At 34.1% G+C, this 19,592-nt stretch overlaps 1 protein-coding gene across 1 annotated transcript; it reads left to right on the top strand.

Annotated features, from left to right (window-relative positions):
* Positions 1 to 1,281: 1,281 nt before the first annotated feature.
* On the top strand, positions 1,282 to 17,657 carry LOC105338388 (meckelin). The gene is made up of 21 exons (XM_034480687.2): positions 1,282 to 1,532; positions 4,343 to 4,431; positions 5,265 to 5,367; positions 6,000 to 6,102; positions 6,409 to 6,481; positions 7,403 to 7,465; positions 8,368 to 8,430; positions 8,551 to 8,678; positions 9,035 to 9,278; positions 9,536 to 9,599; positions 9,723 to 9,818; positions 10,298 to 10,378; positions 10,559 to 10,728; positions 10,860 to 11,114; positions 11,662 to 12,106; positions 12,329 to 12,537; positions 12,975 to 13,094; positions 13,188 to 13,292; positions 16,384 to 16,486; positions 16,739 to 16,881; positions 17,235 to 17,657. The coding sequence occupies exons 1-21, from the start codon at positions 1,322 to 1,324 to the stop codon at positions 17,313 to 17,315; spliced, it is 2,949 nt and encodes a 982-aa protein (XP_034336578.2). The 5' UTR covers positions 1,282 to 1,321; the 3' UTR covers positions 17,316 to 17,657.
* The last annotated feature ends 1,935 nt before the right edge of the window (positions 17,658 to 19,592 follow it).

The raw sequence follows: 19,592 nt of genomic DNA, 5'->3' as shown, positions 1-19,592 counted from the left end.
TTTTATATAATATTGTAATGTCTCAATCGTGCTAAGTAACTGACAAAAAACTAACTTATATCATATGTTATATCAACGTCTTATTTTTTACAATAGTATGTCTTATTTAGCATAAAGTCATAGTCGTATTTCCCACTATTTCATTTTTAAACCCGATTTTTTTTTCAAATATTCAACGGTCCTGCATTAATTTGTTTATCCGAAATTAGTGTGTCTATCAGATTTATAACATCATTATTTGCGGAATTCATTGACAAGAATGATTTATCGTTCACAAACATTCAATGATAATCTATTGTATCAGTGATTTTAATACTTGTAAGGTGGTGTTTCCGTTTGGTAACTCGATCAGTTGTACTACTTGAACGTAGTTGAAGTAAACCCCTTTTTTTCATTTTTTATATCTATATATCAAAGAAAAAGTTGATACACTTGTCGTGGATGGAAATTAGAGTTCGAATACGTTTCAGTTTTAGGGCTTCCCTAAATTTTTCAAGTTTTTTAAATACCCTAACCCCCCCCCCCCCCCCCCCACACACACACACACTTCACTTCGGAAATAATTTAATAAGCGAGAGTAGTCTGTTGGCATAGGGGTTCTGAAACTTTATCAATACAAAAAATGATGAATCATTATTTTTTTCCTATACGTTAGCTCTAATATTTCATAAAACTTCCGATTTTTCTCATGTTCCAATTTTATCCGAACCATACGATTCGTTCAAACGCAACCACAGCAGCAAATATAAATAGATTTTCTGTAAAAACAAAAACAATACAAACACCAACGAATGGTAATAAAGTTGAAAAGATGAAGCAATTTTTGGTTATTCAAAACTTCGCTGTATCTAAACATAGTATCTGGAGTCTTTGAGACCAATGAAAGGGTATGCCGGCATTCCACCCCATGGAATTTCGCTCCAGATATTCCACGCTCTATTGCTGTGGATAGTACGATGTTTTGCACCAAATTAGTATTTGAGGTGTTTTAATATTTTCGTGGTATTTTCTGATATCATGGAATAATATACCCGAAAAAATCTCTGCAATCCAGCAGCTTCTACATTGTTCTATAAAAAAGGGGCCTCGCCCGGGCTGGGCCCCTACCAGGGCTTTGTCCTGGACCTATTGTGGGCCTCAAGGTGGCCCTAAACCCCCCTACCCCCCCCCCCCCATCTACAACTGGCACCATTTAACTTCAATCCTAGATCAACACCTGATAATGTATTTGGGGCTGAAAATTTAAGGACGAAATATCAATCGGGCCCAAACATCTCAAGACGAAACGTCTCGTTACCCTTGAAAACGACCATAAACAATAATGGCGGTGAACATGATTTGGTGCATATTTTTCTGTTTGCCATTCGTTTTTGGTCTGGAAGAAAATGAATATTTTCAGTTAGTAACTAAAGATGACTGTACTACAGAAACACAACCAGGAGGACAACAATTTAAACAATACTTTAACACAGAGAAGATGAAATGCGAGACCTGTTCGCAAAACACATCATTCCAAGACGTTAGCTCTGACGGTAAGCGATGGGAACTGGAATAGCGCATATTTATAATTAAAGTGATATTCAAAATAGATAAGCGGCTAGATATGGATAACTAAAGAACCACCGTCTAGGTTGATAGTTATATTAGGATGATTATTTTATGGAAGGAATATGCTGACAAGACATGTCAGAACATGACAGTAATAGCAAAATAATTTTGCAGTTTCACTGTTTTCTGTATTTTTCTTTAACTATAATTAATCAGGTAATATGTAAACGGTGTGACCGTTGGACCGAGCGCAGATTTAACACAGTGCAGTTTGATTTTTGTAGAATAAAATTTATTTGAAATGCACACAGTAGGATCCGCCTCGTTGCCTACTCAAAGCATTAGTCAAAGTTTAACGAAACGTCGCGTGCTCAGTCTACATTATGACGTCATGTTTCAAACGTAATACACCGAAATACATCGGAAATAGCCGAAGAGAGTTACGTTATATTCCGAACTTTTTTTATTTCTTCTTTCATTGTTTATCAATTTAATTCATATAAAGGCCGCGGTAATAAAATTGAATACTTTATTCAGTATCTAAAAGACCAGTTCCTTGATATTAATGTTTTTATTTTCCATCTGATAATTTGGTAAGACATACATAGAACTAGTCGTGTTTCTTGACTGAAGCACTATTGAAACTTATCCCGTGTCCTCTTTTACTTCTTTTGATTCAAATTACCTTCTATTTAAATACTGGAACATTTTAATCGAGTTTAGGGGCAACAAACATCGATAAGCACCGGTCAAATAATGATCGAATTAACTTTTTATAAACAAAATGGCTGCCAATATGGTGGCGCCCATGGCTGGAAGAAAATTTTTTTGGCCTTAGTACCCTTGATTCAACTTACATTTTTCAATGATTTTTTTTATATATACGTGTTCCCATTAATCCTCGCTTCCAACAGGTTTCTTCACAGGACACTCAAATATTTGGTTGCATAAAGAAGGAAAAAGTTGTTTTTTCCCTTTTGACCTTTGGGTTGACCCCGCAAAGGGGAACAACTTTTGCAAAGTGTGGATTGGACTATTGCCGATGTAACATATTGCTCAAAATTGTTGAATGATAAACCTAATTCATCAACTGTGAAACTATGTTTGTAGTTTGTTTTTGTTAACTTGGCTTGCCATAAATGTGGTCAAATTTCTGAATCAATTATTTGAATTTTTGTCATGTTATAAAGAAATATGAATTATTTTTTTATTTTGATTAAAATTTCAATATTTATTTTGAAATGAATATTTAAAGATGCACATTTTTACCATATTTTTGTTGATTTCATTTATGCTTCTACATGGAAATCAACAAAATATTTATTGCATGTACATGTATTAAATAACTTCCTATCTTATTTATATCCATCTTTAATACATACCGTTATAAGGGTAAATTTTTGTTTCACAAGAAGAAGGGATGTATTAATCAATGAATAAATATTGATAATGACTCTAATATAGGTGATGAAATAATGGTATTGTTCATTACTCTTTTTAAATTACGAGTTAACCAATTTAACCTACGATATTTTTTTTTATCCATTTGACAAAAGTTTATTTCCACTGAATGACAGTATGTATGGTACATGCAGATATAGTGTCAGAGTTGATGTTATTTTTGCATTCAGCAATTTAAGAAGAAATATAGCTAAAAAAAGAAAGAATTTGATTTAAAAAAAAATGTTATAATGTTGAAAAAAGTGTCTTATTTTTATACTGTACGGAAGCCCGTTGGTGCCACGTATGAAAAATATTTTATCTGGCGGCCGCCAGATAATTATTTGGCGGCCGCCACTTATTATCTGGCGGCCGCCACATAATTTTCTGGCGGCCGCCATATAATTTTCTGGCGGCCGCCACATAATTAACTGGCGGCCGCCATATAATTTTCTGGCGGCCGCCAAATAATTATGTGGCGGCCGCCAGATAATTATTTGGCGGCCGCCACTTATTATCTGGCTAACCTGGCTTCCTGATGCGCGCGCAATTTTTAATGGGAGCTTTTTAGGGAGTTGTGGATACACTCTTATTTATTAGTTTTATCAATTATTTCTGAAACTTGACATTAAATATCAATTGCAGAGCTTAGGATTTTGAATAACTGGTTGAGTTGAATGTATAGAAGACTTTGTTGTTAGAATCTAGAATGAATTTTATATTACTTTGTGCTATGTATTATACATGTATGTTGTAAAACATGGTATTTTAAAGTTGATTCTGAACTTTTAAAACTGAAGTAAACACCTGTTCAGGAAATCTTAACATTAAAAAACCTTAACTTGAAAGGAATTTTATGTAAACATGTATAAGTAAAGGAACGCACTGCCTTCTATATGTTTTAATTTTGGTATAAGAATTTACCAACGCAGATTAAAGTCAGCTTTATTGACCACGACAGCTAGTACAGGCAATATTATCACGAGAGCAGATCCATCTATGTGATCAAAATGTGTTCAGTATTACGGAAGCCCATTGGTGCCACGTAACAAAAATATTTTATCTGGCGGCCGCCAGGTTTTATCTGGCGGCCGCCAAATAATTATGTGGCGGCCGCCAGATAATTATGTGGCGGCCGCCAGAAAATTATATGGCGGCCGCCAGAAAATTATGTGGCGGCCGCCAAATAATTATCTGGCGGCCGCCAGATAAAATATTTTTGTTACGTGGCACCAATGGGCTTCCGTAATACTGAACACATTTTGATCCCATAAAAAAAAATAATCATCCATTACAACTAACATTTTTTTCAAATCATTGATCGATAACTTTTAATAAATTTTGTTTTAAAAAGGTTATTCTTGTGTATGCAGACCAGGCTATCGATATTCAAAGGATTTTGGAGGGTCTAACATTGAGTGTGTTGTGTGTGAATCACAACAGGTAAGGCTGTAAAGTTAACAGATGGTTCAAATGTACAAGTATTGTAATAAATTGGAAAATATCAAAGAATAAAGAAAAGTTAAATTGAATAAATCATTCTTGGGTTAGAACTTATATTTAGATTCTATAATCAATAAGACAGAACAATTGATTCATAAAATGTACTGATGGTATCAATACATTATTTTTCTACTGTACATAACTACAGTACCATATTTCATTCCCTTTGAAGCAAAATAATAATCCTGTCGCTACAGAGAAATTGTATCTCTCAATAATATATCATTTTTTTTCTTGATACTGTTAATATTAAAGAGTGTGATCTGATTTTCCGGATCATCACACTGTGGTTTTCCGAATCCCTATTACCCTAACCCAGTACTCCAATCTGAAACTGATGACGTTAGTACATGCAATAAAATTGCTTTTAAGACATTTTAGAAGAGTTTGTTAAAAAAGGCCTTGTTCAGTAAATAAATGCTGTGCAGTTAATTTTAAAAAAGTAATTATGTAATTTTAACTTAAAAATGGACACATGTTTATACATTGTACCTGATAATAAATTTACCACACAATAGTTACTTGATCTAAAGAGCTAGATCACATCATGTTGCCAGGCGTGAATCATCAGATCAAGTGCTTTGCAACTTGGCATAGTTTGATCCTTCAATCTAATTAAAATGAGACGTTCTGAATCCGCTACTGCTTGTTTTAGAAGCTGTAGCGGATTAAGAACATCTAATTTTAATTAGATTGTCAGATCCTTTTGATCAAGATACAATTACCATATTTTGTATATATTATATGATAATCTTCTTGTTTTTGTTGACTAGGCCAGATCAGCTGATGGCTGGAGGTGTGTTACCTGTAATTCTGGAACAACATTTAATAATCAGACAAAGACGTGTGTGCCCTGCGCAGCCAATAATGTTCCAGGTACAAAGCGCCTATGATTTATCATAATTTTTACAAGAATGCATATTCTGCTATTTGTCCTTGGTCTGTCATCCTTCACAAGCAATAGCATTTTTAAAAACCCAGCAAAATGACTTTATGAAAATTTGGATGAAATATGTCTCAAGGAGCTAAAGCCACAATCCATCAAAATATAAAAATAAATTTTCATTTTTTTCCCCATATCTTTTTTTAATGATCATGATGTGTTTGAAGTCATATATACATGTATGTATGTGCAGCCAATGTGATAAAATACTGATGTAGAGTACAGGGCATCGCGTCCTACATACAAGATACAACTCTTTTGTTTTGTTGCTAACTTAGAATTTTATAAAAAAAAAAAATCACTCTCATTTTGATGGTTCATGATCTTTAGCTTTGAGTGAATATGAAGTGCTATCCAATATCAAAATGTTTGTTCAACTGTTGGCAACCGGAGCAAGTTGGTAGTGAGTTTCTGTTATCACTATGTATATTCCAGTACCTCAACTTTGGAATTCTGATAAATGAAATATATATGTTTGCAGAGCAAAATAAATCATCAGAATAGAGCAAGCAAAGACATACGTGCATACCAGTAGTTATATGTAACATTACACATGTCGTTGTAGTGGAGAGGACAGTTAATGGAGCATTGGTCACCTCTGGGGGCAGTGAAGCCAGGACCTGCCAGAGATGTAGTGCCAACACCAGTCTTAATGTGGAGGGCAACAGGTAACACTTATTTCATTTATATATACTCTGATTTAAACACATTTTATCAAATTTGTATTCTCTCCATGTATCAATATACATGTACTAAGTAGCAAAGGCAGTCCCCTCTCTCTCTCTCTCTCTCTCTCTCTCTCTCTCTCTCTCTCTCTCTCTCTCTCTCTCTCTCTCTCTCTCTCTCTCTCTCTCTGAATTCAGTAATACATGTATCATAATCTTCTATGCTTCTTGGTTTTCATGATTTGTCTTGATTTAAACTCAGTTTCCCTTACTTCTACTAATGTGAAATGTTTTGCTTTGTACATGTAGATGTGAAAGATGCACAATGCTACTGAAACTGAACCCAAGTGTGAGCAGTTGTAGTTGTGACGCAAATAATCTGGTGAGCACTCCTTGTATTGTTGATACCTAGTGTCTCTGCATTAAACATCTCAAAATTACCACATGAACAAAATTTGTGCATACAAAACTGTTTCAAAATATGTTTTATGACAACTAATGATACATCTGTTCAATGGCTACAGTACAGAGTTCTACACAAAATTCTTCCTGTTAACTATTATTTAAAAAAAATCAAGATCATTGCAAATGATTGTGGTACTTTTTGTAAAGAAGAAATAGAAACAATACAACATGTTTTCTTTAGTTGTACTAATGGTTTACCCTTGTGGAATAATCTTAGTATGTCTATATATAGAAAAAAAAGTATAGACAATAGACCTGTGAACTTCATAATCTTATATACAAAACAATTCATATTTATATGTCTAAAGCAGAATAAGATTCCAAACTATGTTGATTTATTATATTCTTTGAGTTCTAAATACAAGATAGAGAAATATGCATCAGTTCAAAAATTTCAACTTAGGAAATTTGAAAAATGCTGGTCACAGTGGGAAGATTTTTTTTGTTTATAATTGTATAACTATATTATACAGAAGTGGAATTTGCTATTAATATTATTTCATATTTTTTTTTACCCATCTAATTTACAACCTCAGGTTCATTTACTTTTGATTTTTGAGTGAGTGTATGAATGAAATGGTATGGAAAGAGAGTGATTATAATATTTTTTTAAAAAGTTGACCTCAGTTTAATAGAAATTATGTATGCTTGAATTTGAAAAATTCAAATAAAAAAAAGAAAAAAATCTCAAAATAATATTTCAAAGGAGCTTTTAACATTATGCAATGTCAGATGCTTACACATTTTCATGTTAGGCAGAGAACAGCTGTCATATGAACATGTATGTAAATTCCAGTTTTAAGATGCTTTACGTGACTACTTATTTATTTTCTTACAGGCGGGTGGAGTTTGTTTTCCTACAACCATTGTCCCCCTCACGATCAGCACCTTACCTTTGTCTGTAAGTATCACACAGGCCTAGATATACAGTATGTGCACATGTACTATCATTTATATTCAAGGGGCATATTTTCAGTGAGTGTGTAAAACTTACTGGTTTGTTGAGAAAATTCTTTTAACTAGACACTTTTGACTACCAGAGGTACATGTATATCAATGTTCAATCACATTGAAACACAATTCTTTGGATCTTCAAATAGTGACTGAGTAAAACATGTGCATGTATAAAAAAAAAATATAAATATAGGTTTCTCGATTAGGTTTAAGGTTAAGGTCATAGCAGAATTATATGATAAATCCTTGTCTGGTGCATATATTCTCTCCCATTGGTCCAGTGGGACTCGTACTTAAACCACAGGATGCTTTTGGCTAAAGGGTGTGTATTTAGTGTCAAGGTCATATCAGCCCTAAATAAAAAATAAAATATATACTCTCCACTTAGCTCTATTTGGCTCAAACTTTACATAAACAGAGCTTTCGGGTAAAGGGTATGCATTGACAATGAACCAAGTTTTAAGGTCTGATGTGATGGTCATAGCATATCTGTTTATGATCCAGCTTTAGACCATAAATTATTTCCCATTTGCTTAATCTTGCTCAGATTGAACCAAAATAATGCCTGGATGTAAGGGGTTATGACATGAAATTAGAAGTTCTATGCCAACAGGAAAATTTCTAAGTTGTAGTTCAAAGGAAAATTTTCTGAAATGCTTTTCATCCTATTGTCCATTTTATGAGCTAGGCCCTTTGAGATGGACACCATCAAAATGGTGTCTAGTTTCTAGGAAGTTTAAGCCATGAAAATAACCGGTTAACATTGCAGTTTATAGCTATCAAAATAATTTCAAGTTTCACAGTGTATATTCTTATTTTATAATAACACATGTTTTCCTGTTTTTACAGAGTGGATCAGTGGAATCAGCATATGTGAAGGAACATGTTCAGGCAGCTTATTTGATGTGTAAAGTAAGCTTCACTGTAATCAGTTTTGGTTTATGTGCTTAATTATAATCAATGCAACTTATGTACTACCGGTACTTTGTAAAGGATTGAGCCAAGTTTACCACCTGTGTGTGAATGTTGTAGGACTTTGTGAACATAACAGCCTGCCAGATCCTGAGTAACCTGTGTGTCCTGTCGTGGTACAGGTATGATGACTCACCTGGGACGACCACTACCTGCAACCTGTACAGACAGATCCTAGCGGACCCTCAGTACGTGTTGACACGAAAACCACAAAATAACAACTATCGTCAAAATCAATCGAATCTGTAAACAATACTCACAATTTATTACATAAATGTTGTAAGGTCAGTAAACTAGTGAAAGATTCAGCCAATTTGTCTGTCACACATTATTTCTTTGGTGAATTTCGACCTAACATGTGAGATTTAGTTTGGCATATTTAATTTTACTGGCCCATCAATTTGTATTATGTCGTTGTGAAATTCATGTATAATCAAAGTTACGGTATTCTTTTAGTAGTCTGTTGGAGTGAACATTCTAATTTTAAAAAGGAATATTATGTATGATATGCATAAAGACTAATTTTTTGTAATTTTTTTTTTAGGAAAGAATACATTCCTTGGCTTTATTACTCACAAGAGGGGAACCGGGTTCTGGACGATGACAAACTGACAACAGAGTACACATTCTCTCCAGCGTCTCTGCTGGAGTATCGAGTGGGGAGGTACACTCTGAACGGGACTTACCTGGGAATATCACCTGTGACAGGTGGTCTACTACAGCTGTGCTCAGATACAACCTCGAGACTCAATGCTGCCTACACATTTGGAACTTATTATGAACAAACTGTAAGATTTTTTTTATCTAAAGAGATATTCTACAAATTCAAATAAAAAATTGAGTCCTTTGTAGATTTACTTAATTGAATTGTTTTTAAGATTCAAGTTATCTGATATTTTGTCAGTATTGTTCATTATATTTATGTAGGTCTTTTGCTCATAAAGTGACCTGTATTGAGTTTTAAAATACATGTATATAGAAAAGAGAGCAGTTTTCCTTGTTTGTTTCATGTAGAACTTCTAAACAATGAACTGTTTTGTTCCAGTGTTCCATTCCTGCCATAGAACTATGGGACACCAAGACTTATCAGATGGAATTCTATGATTTGTGTATCCTTTCAGTAAATATTGCCATATACATGGATATAGCTCGTTAGATTTATGTTAATTGACCTTTTTTACCCCTTTAAAGTTCTTAATGATTTGCGACAGTTTGTCCTTTACCATTTTAAGATATTGAGTTTACAAGATTTGGAGAACAACAGTTGTATTCAGCCCCTGTGAAAATCAACAATCTTGAGGTTAACCGAGGGGATACTGACAATAGAGGTACTAAGTGGTCATATCATGTAGAATCTCTGGGAGGCTGAATGGTTGTGATATTACCCATCAGACTCAACTTCTATTCAAATATAAATTTCTTGCTATGAACTATTATTTCTTTTTAAAAGAAAATATCCTCCATTTATAGCTAGGTTAGAAATTTAATCTGATTGGTAATTTATATATTTTCTTAAAACTATAAACACAAGCTTTTCTTTTCCAAGATATGTGAAAAGTATGAAAATAATCTAAGCTAGCTACTGAGCCCTTTAAATACAAACAGTAAACAAATTGCATGAAATTTCTTAACTTAAGGCTTTTGATAAGAATTATCAGCAGAAACAAAGTGATTTGAATACTTACAGCCTAAAACACCTACATCATGTCAAGATGCAACATAGGCTCCTTATTTTGAAGTATGATCTGCTGAATTGTTTATAAAGTTTATGTAACAACCAAATTCTGAATGCTGGTGTATGTTGTAGGCACAGACTCGCAGAAATGGACTCTGAGTCGCAGATTTTTCATGGTGGATAACGTGGTTTCCACAGGAACAGATACAACTGGTATATCATATATTTGAATTGAAGACTTTATGTATTCCAGCTACATGTATATCAAATAATTAAATAAAAGATTTTATGTGTTAAACGTACTTGCACATAAGTGCAACATACATGTGTATTTCCAAATGGAACAAAGATTTGTGAGCATTTTCAATAAATGGACTGTTTTCTACATTACAGGAGGTGCAGCAACATCCACCCTGCCTCAGTACGTGAGATATGCCAAGGACATTGAGATCTCTGTCACACTGGATAGTACTTTGGGAAATGGACGTATCTTTCCTCCCTTGATGACTATCACCTATGACCAAGTATCACTGGCGAATGCACAGGCCGGGGCCACCATTACTGTAAGTATAGTCTACAGCCAATTAATTTAGCCATAAATGATAAAAAGCTTTTGTATAGAATTATATGCCATCTGAAATTTATTAATCTTCTTGCTCAGTATTTTTACATGAATTATAACTATATTTTACAGCCCACCTTCAAAGTAAAATACAGCATGTCATTAGTTGCTTACCTAAAGGACTTCCAGATTGCTGTGGGAACACTTTCTACTCTTGGTGTAATTTTTGCTGGATATAAAACATGGGCGTGGTCCAAGAGAGCTGGCCGATTGGCCATTGACTTTGCAGCCATTGTCAATTTTATATTTTTCGTCAGTGGAGTTTTATCCAATGTTTTCTTTGTCATCACCTTTGGAATAGCTTTCTACTTTTTCATCTTTTACAAGGTAAGTACTATACTCAAAGTATTTATTCATGTTTGCTGTACTTTTCAAAGGAAAAATGTCATTGTAATTGATTATTGACATTGTTCGTCTTTTAATCAGACATTTGTAAATACATGTAGTTTTTAAGATTATAAACAATGTTTCACAGAGATTTCTGTCATTTAGATTACCGGTATATATAATGGAGGTTATCTATCTTTTTCCCCATCTACAAATTTTATAATACTGACAGCAGTTATATCTGATAATTACATACTTTATAAACTTAATTTGAATATCATATTTTTTAGAACTTATTTACCAAGAGTTAAGATTTTCAAGTGTTGATTGATGTAAATGTAGGGTTTATTTGATAAAAAGTTAAGCTTTCTAGCTTCTTGAGTTTTTAAAAATTGAAATTTGGGGATTTTCCTCTTTAGAGTGTCAATAAAATTTAGTAGCTTTAACCAGATGTTGAGTGCAGATGTTGCCCTGCCCAATATAACAAATGTAACTATATCCTTTCTTTCTTACACTTTGTTTCATTAGTCAGTGCCCTTTGTTACAGAGACAGAGTGTTGTGTATCTCTTCTTGTTGGAGGGGAGCTACTATGAGGAATGGCTGGGTCTCTTTGGGTCAGCCTTTGCACTTAAATGTCTACAAGTGGCTCACATGGTGGCAACACAATGCACAGTTGATATTTTCTTCATCGATTGGGAAAAACCAAAGGGCACACTCGGTATCAAAGCAGATGGCAGCAAGAAAGAGAACCCAGTATCCATTTGGAGGACATACTTTGCAGCCAATGAGTGGAATGAGATTCAAACGTGTAGAAAAATCAACCATATATTCCAGATCTTTGCTGTAGTTTTCTTCCTGAATTATGTAGGTTTTGAAAACACTGCAACTAAAGACCCGAATGGCCAAGTGGTGAAGAGTTCTGGTGACTACCAGGCTCCCTCTGACCCGATGTTTAGATATGCTATAGCGGCTCTGGTGTATCTACTTGTTGGTAGGTATTTGCTTGCCGATAAATTCTTAAATCTTAAAAAATATGATCTCATGCCAGGCATTTTTGGTATAATTTTATGTGTTCTGATTTATAATAAATTCCTTTGTACATGTAAGTAGATCATTCTTTAGAACATGTCTTATTTATTGTTTTATAATTATATCAATTTCTATATTATGGGTATTTCATAACTTCTTAAGAATATTTATCCCTTATTTGCAGCGTTTGTACAGTGGTTATTTTTCACACTGTTCTACGAGCGGTTCTTTGAGGACAAGGTTCGGGACTTTGTGGATCTGTGCTCTATGGCCAACATAAGTGTTTTTATCATGCACCAAGCTCAGTACGGCTACTACATCCATGGCCGCTCCGTGTATGGCAAGGCAGACACAAACATGAAGGAAATGTTTGAAATGATGAAGAAAGAGGAGGTATGTCACTAACTCAAAACATCTTCTTTTTACTGTATCTTGTCATGAAAAGAGGGTATCAAACCTGTCTGATTTGAAATTTCTATAGGCAGTTTTATTTTAAAGCCCACCAGTGATTTTTAATTTTCTGAAACTTGTATTTTCTGATGCAGAAAGTATTAGCCACAATATTATTTTTACTCTATGCGAAAGGCCTTTAAACATGGATTTAGGGACTTTCAAGTATCATTATTCCCAATAGTCTTTGTAGACATCAAGATAGAAGCATTTATGATAAAAACTTGTTCCAATAAAAAGAATGTAACTCGATCACAGCATTCATTATAACAATGTATGAGTTCTTGAATAGATTTAAGTACATTTACTGTAAAATACTATGCTATGTACACTGCAAATCAATATTTGTTTTCATTACATGTGCCATTTGTTGATTTCAGAAAGACCTTGTGGGCCAAAGAGGGCTTCTTCCAAATACAGAGCAGCAGACATTTGTAATGACACTTCCAAGGAAACTTCGTCTGAAGTATGAGGAAGTTCTCTTGGCTGTAGCACTAGAGGTACACACTAAAATCCTCTCCTTCTTATGCCCTACTTATAATATGAACTTAAGACCATTCAGTGGACTGATCATTTTGATGTGATTTTTTCAGAGTGCTGCAGGGCCTCAAGCAGGGAAAGAGAAAGGTGGACTCACTGAAAAACAAGTGGAGGCCTACAATATCATCAATAAATTCCTGTCCACCTTTATTGATCATGTAAGTGAAGAAATTGGTATCTCTATAATGAAAATGTAAAATTTGGCAGTATAATTTTTTCTACTTAAAAATATCCTATTTAGCAGTTTTTAGCTCACCTGAGCTGAAAGCTCAAGTGAGCTATTCTGATCACATTTTGTCTGTCGTCCGTCCGTCTGTCCGTCTGTCTGTCTGTCCGTCTGTCTGTCCGTAAACTTTTCACATTTTCAACATCTTCTCAAGAACTACTTGGCCAATTTCAACCAAACTTAGCACAAATCATCCTTAGGCAAAGGGGATTCAAAGTTGTGAAAATTAAGGGCCACACCCGTTTTCAAGGGGAGATAATAAGAAATTAATGAAAAATTTCGAGAAATTTTCAAAAATCTTCTTCTCAAGAACCAGAAAGCCAGGAAAGCTGAAACTTGTGTGGAAGCATCCTCAGGTAGTGTAGATTCAAAGTTGTGAAATTCATGACCCCCGGGGGTAGGGTGGGGCCACAATGGGGGGTCGAAGTTTACATAGGAATATATAGAGTAAATCTTTAAAAATCTTCTTCTCAGAAACTAAACAGCCAAGAAAGCTGAAACTTGTGTGGAAGCATCCTCAGGTAGTGTAGATTCAAAGTTGTGAAATTCATTATCCCCGGGGGTAGGGTGGGGCCACAATGGGGGGTCGAAGTTTTACATAGGAATACTGTGGTTTCATTAATTTTCAAGGACATCAATTTTCGTGGATTAAGTGAAAATCACAGTTTCAAGGATACGTAAATTCGTGGCCAATGACCCTATCAATACAAAATGTTAATAAAAATTACACTTCAATGAACATTTAATTTCGTGGATCAACTAAACAACGAAATCCACGAAAATTGGTATTCAACGAATATTGATGAAACCACAGTATATAGAGTAAATCTTTAAAAATCTTCTTCTCAGAAACTAAACAGCCAGGAAAGCTGAAACTTGTGTGGAAGCATCCTCAGGTAGTGTATATTGAAAGTTGTGAAAATCATGACCCCTGGGGGTAGGGTGGGGCCGCAATGGGGGGGTCGAAATTTTACATAGGAAAATATAAAGTAAATCTTTAAAAATCTTCTTCTCAGAAACTAATCAGCCAGGAAAGCTGAAACTTGTGTGGAAGCATCCTCAGGTAGTGTAGATTCAAAGTTGTGAAAATCATGATCCCTGGGGGTAGGGTGAGGCCACATTGGGGGGGGGGGGTGTTAAAATTTTACATAGAAATACATGTATATAGAGTAAATCTTTAAAAATCTTCTTCTCAGAAACTAATCAGCCAGGAAAGCTGAAACTTGTGTGGAAGCATCCTCAATCAGTGTAGATTCAAAGTTGTGAAAATCATGATCCCTGGGGGTAGGGTGGGGCACAATGGGGGGTCGAAGTTTTACATAGGAATATATAGAGTAAATCTTTAAAAATCTTCTTCTCAGAAACTTATCAGCCAGGAAAGCTGAAACTTTTGTGGAAGTATCCTCAGGTAGTGTAGATTCAAAGTTGTGAAAATCATGATCCCTGGGGGTAGGGTGGGGCACAATGGGGGGTCGAAGTTTTACATAGGAATATATAAAGTAAATCTTTAAAAATCTTCTTCTCAGAAACTAATCAGCAAGATGATTCTTTATAATTGTTAAAACTTTGGCTCCAGGACAATTCTTCGGCCTCACAAGAAGGTTCAGAGTTTGATGTAGCTAAATATCCCATATATAAACAATTGTAAAGGATCTTTTTGAGAACTGCAATACTCAACATGTGATATGACTATAAAATTAAAGCAGGCAGCTATTTTTTCATTAGAATCTTTTTGTATTACTGTATTGAGTTATTGCCCTTGATTTTTTTATTCTTGATTATTTTAATTAATGCATCCACTGTTAACCAATTATTGTGATGATTATTTTTATACAATATTAAATATTCACTGTATATAAGTTGTTCTGCATAAGAAGTTTTGGGTTAGGCCGGATTAGTTTGTTTATTTTTGATTTCCAATTTTTAGATACTATGAATTATTTAAGGCTGGCACATATATAGGGACAGTGTCTATTGCATGAAGGTGAGTTACTGTTTGGGGTTAAACTTAAACAGGTATGGATAGATTGAGTGTGTGAACATCCCTGCTCTATCTAATCTACGTGTTTTCTAACCTTTGATACAAAATGTGCAGTCATTCCTGCCCTGTATCGCATTAATACAAGTGTGCAGTCATACCTGCTTGTATTGGTGGTGGTTGTGGCGGAGCACTAGTGTGGCGAGCACTAGTGTATGGTCATCCCTGCTGGTGTTCAGGCCTTTCTAGCGTAAGTGTGTGGAAGTCCTTGTTTGCGTTAGGTTGAGCTGTTGGTGTAAGTGTGCGGTCATCCCTGCCTGCTTGTGTAAATGTTGGTACCTGTTGAGTTGTGTAGTTGTGCGGTCACCCTGCCTGCGTAACGTGTGCAGGAGCGGTGATTAGGGTCTGCTCTTGTAAATATTGGCAGCAATCAGGGCTATCCGAGTTCCAAGGGGGAAAAATGGATTTTATTTATACAGGATCTACATGTATTATTGTACATTGTCCAGATTGTTTGTATTTTGACTCCATTAAGCTGACTTTATCATACCTATTGTTCCTCAGGTGAGCGATGTGGCCCATGGGCCTCTTGTTTTGGAAAGCAGTTTCTACCTAATAAAAACATCACAAATGCCTTACATACATGATTGAATACATACAAATTCAAAAATGTTTAAGATTCATACACAGTGTTCTTCTTTTTCTTCAAATTTAATACTAGCTAGGCCACACCAATATAATTTGCGCTGTTTTTTGTTTTGTTTCCACTCTATTTTTTGCATTTTAAATAGTTTTAATTTATAAATCAGATGCAAGTAGAAAAAAATATAACTGTCCGAACAAATTTATTTTTATAGTGCCTAAAAATTTTAGCTACAAGAAATGATAATCTTATTATTTATTTGCTCGCCCACTCGTACCTTTTTTTCACTGGATGTCTGACGAACAAGAAATTATATTGATGTGGCCCTACTTACCTTCTTAACCCACATTTCCAGTTGTTCAATATGTATTGATGACTTCAATTGTTTCAAATACACTGTAGTCCCTGAAGAGTCTGGACTACCAGATCCGAGACAAGACACTGTTAGAGAGCATCATGGACACCGAGTTTCTGGATGCTTCAGAAAAAGGATATTTTTACAATGGTATGATATACAGACTCTTTCAAGTCTTAAATGTCCATGATTATTTATCCTCTTTGAGAAATTTTTCATTAAAAGAAACAAATAGCAGTATACACATACATGTATTAATGTATAAAATGAAAGAGTCAACAATAACAAAACTTGATAAACTTTTAAACTAGAAGATCAGTATAAATTGAACCCACCTTTTTCAGAGAGTTTTTTTCTATAAAACTTGCTTACTAAGAATATGTGGTTGTTGTTCGGTTACAGATAATGGACACTCGTTTGACCAGTGCCTGTTCTATGGGAATGAGATGACTCTCCTCCTCTTTGACACGTTACTATTCTGTATCGTAGATCTCATCGCCAAAAATTTTGTGTTGGCAGGAATCATCACATATATAATAATAGAGGTAGGGCTCGTGTACATTTAATTTAATACAGTTTAGTTTATTCACCAATCAAGGGCCCTCAGGGAGGATACACAATAAAAAAATAATACCCTGATTATAACAAATAATGAATGAAATAATTGGCTGGAATGTTCAGGGTCACATTACAAACAACCATTTGTAAAATGATTCATCAATACAATGAAATATCTGTGCAAGATATTTTTGGCAGTCTGGTCATATTCAGCCTTCCTTTGAAGTTTAATCATCAACGCTTAAAGAAAGGAACTGATATAATCAGACTATTCATATTTTGTACACATAAACTTTATCCATTTATCCTTTTATTTACTTTATTCACCTTGTTTTTGTAGATTGTTGCATTAATACGAGATCATGGAGGAAGGAAGAATTTGGCTAAGAAAACACTAGTGGATGAACGGTTCCTGATATAGTGCTACGTGTTGCAATCTCAGCTATGTTTGAGATACATTCATGTATACAGCGAAACCAATCATGACTGTCTATGGGAACATTCCATTCATTTGTGCCGTTATTTTTACATGTATTTATTTTTATTTTATTTTGGTATGCTAGAATTCTCAGACTAACCCGTCCATAATGATGTTGTATAATGATGTTAATATAATATTTGATATTTATAAGTTAGTGACACGTTGTACCGTCCAACAATTGTTTTTATAAAAAGAAACTACATGATATTTTTACATAGTTTAAATGATTTGTCACACTTGATGCTATGACTAGATTTGTTGATAGTGATTATTCAAGTTAAGGTAATTATCCATACGTCACAAAACAACGTCTGACGTAATTCACGCGTTATTACGTCTTATCCGTGCCCGATCTAATTGAGACCTAACTTTAAAAGGCGTATTTCAAAACAAAGAAATCAATCTGACATAGAAATTGGTTCAAAACAAATATATCAAAAATCCTGACAACTACAATCAATAAGGCCTACTGGGGTATTAATCAGCGAAATAACATGACTGGGCTGTGTCGATTGCGTACTCGTTTTGAAAATATAGACCACTTACTTTTGTCCTGCATAAACATCAATCCATTATAAGGTTGAATTTAATCCAATTATTTGAACATTATTCCCTGAAAGTCCATAAACATCCAAAATGAAATACTGACCGAGATCTATATTCCAGTGCATAAGGGAGATAAAAACACAAGGGGAAATAATTTGACCTATATCATCTTTTATCCTGTTCGCTTAGCAACGAGCATAGATTTATTTTCCACCAAAAAAAATGTTTTTAAAATAAAAATCATGCACTGAAGAGGTTATTTCATAATAAGAACAGTCTTTAAAACCAGTAAAAAAAGTTTGAATAGAGGTTTTGTCTTAAAGGCATATATCAGGTAGTTAGCATTATCCACGCATGTGACTGCAATTTCTTAATACCGATCTCGATCTATAATACTTACCGATATCCAAAGAAACCATCTTTTGCGATTTAAATAATACACATTAATCAACAGTTTGTTTAAATCATGTTTTCTATTTAACAATAATCAAAACGTATTGTTTTAGAGTTATGAAATAATAAACCTAAGCACAGTTTTATTTTTACGGATCTTTTTTCAAAATATATATTTTAATGATTTTACCAAAAATATGTCAATTGTGATCCTGAAAAGGCCGGTCCCTAGGGTAATTTTATTTCCAATTGATTAAGGGCGTTAAGGTGTAAATAATATCAAAATTTTAGAGAATTCTGTACGTAAATAAAATTATAAGAGCTTAAATTCTCTTTGAAAATTTATTCATTTTATCTAATTTATATGCAGATTTATCTATTTTTTGATAAATAAGCAAGTGTAACATAATTTTTTTTGTGTTGAAATAATAATTCCTTTATTTATATAAGATATAAGTCGAAAAATAGTGTTGTAAAAGTCAAATTTCAGGCATAGGCTTGTATTCTTTATGTATGAGAAAAGCGCCATTTTCCGCAATCGGTTCTATTTTTAGCAACGGCCCTAGCTATTAGAATACCGATGGACCAGCCAACAGGGTAAAATTTGATAAGAACATATCCTCAGATACACGTTTGTAAAATATGAAAAAATTCTGTACACATTTTATTTATCTAGTGGGGTATGGACCATTACCTTAATTGATTGTATTGAATGAATTATTGTATAACAGTAACTGTTATACTTAAATTAAAGAAACAAAATGAAGATAGGAATAAATAATATGATCACGCTCTCTCTTTTTCTTATTATTTAGTTATTTGTCAAATTTAGTCAAATCTCTGCTTTTGAAAGGGCTTTATTTGATATAAAGTTGTTGCATGAATAACAAATGATTAGTTGGACTACAAGCACTGATGAACATTAGCAAACCCCCCCCTCTCTCTCTCTCTCTCTCTCTCTCTCTCTCTCTCTCTCTCGTAATGCCAGTTGTTGAGGTGTTTCTATCAGGGCTAGATAGCAGCTATTTTCTTTTTGTGAAAAAAAATCATAGATATTAACGGAAACACATGAGAAGATTTATTTTGATTGTAATTTAAAATGATTATTTTTGAATTAATTTACATTGCATACGCAGATCTAGAGGCTTCAGGTGGATGGAGGTTCCAACCCCCCAACCCGGAAAATTTAACATATAAAAAAATCATTGATTTACCTACTAAAAATAGGCCTCTGACACCTCCGCCCCACCCCAGCAAACAAATTAAGTTATCCCTCAG

Source organism: Magallana gigas, chromosome 3 (assembly GCF_963853765.1).
Source record: "Magallana gigas chromosome 3, xbMagGiga1.1, whole genome shotgun sequence".
In the NCBI taxonomy this organism is placed as follows: domain Eukaryota; kingdom Metazoa; phylum Mollusca; class Bivalvia; order Ostreida; family Ostreidae; genus Magallana; species Magallana gigas.
This window is presented reverse-complemented; position numbering and strand designations above follow the sequence as displayed.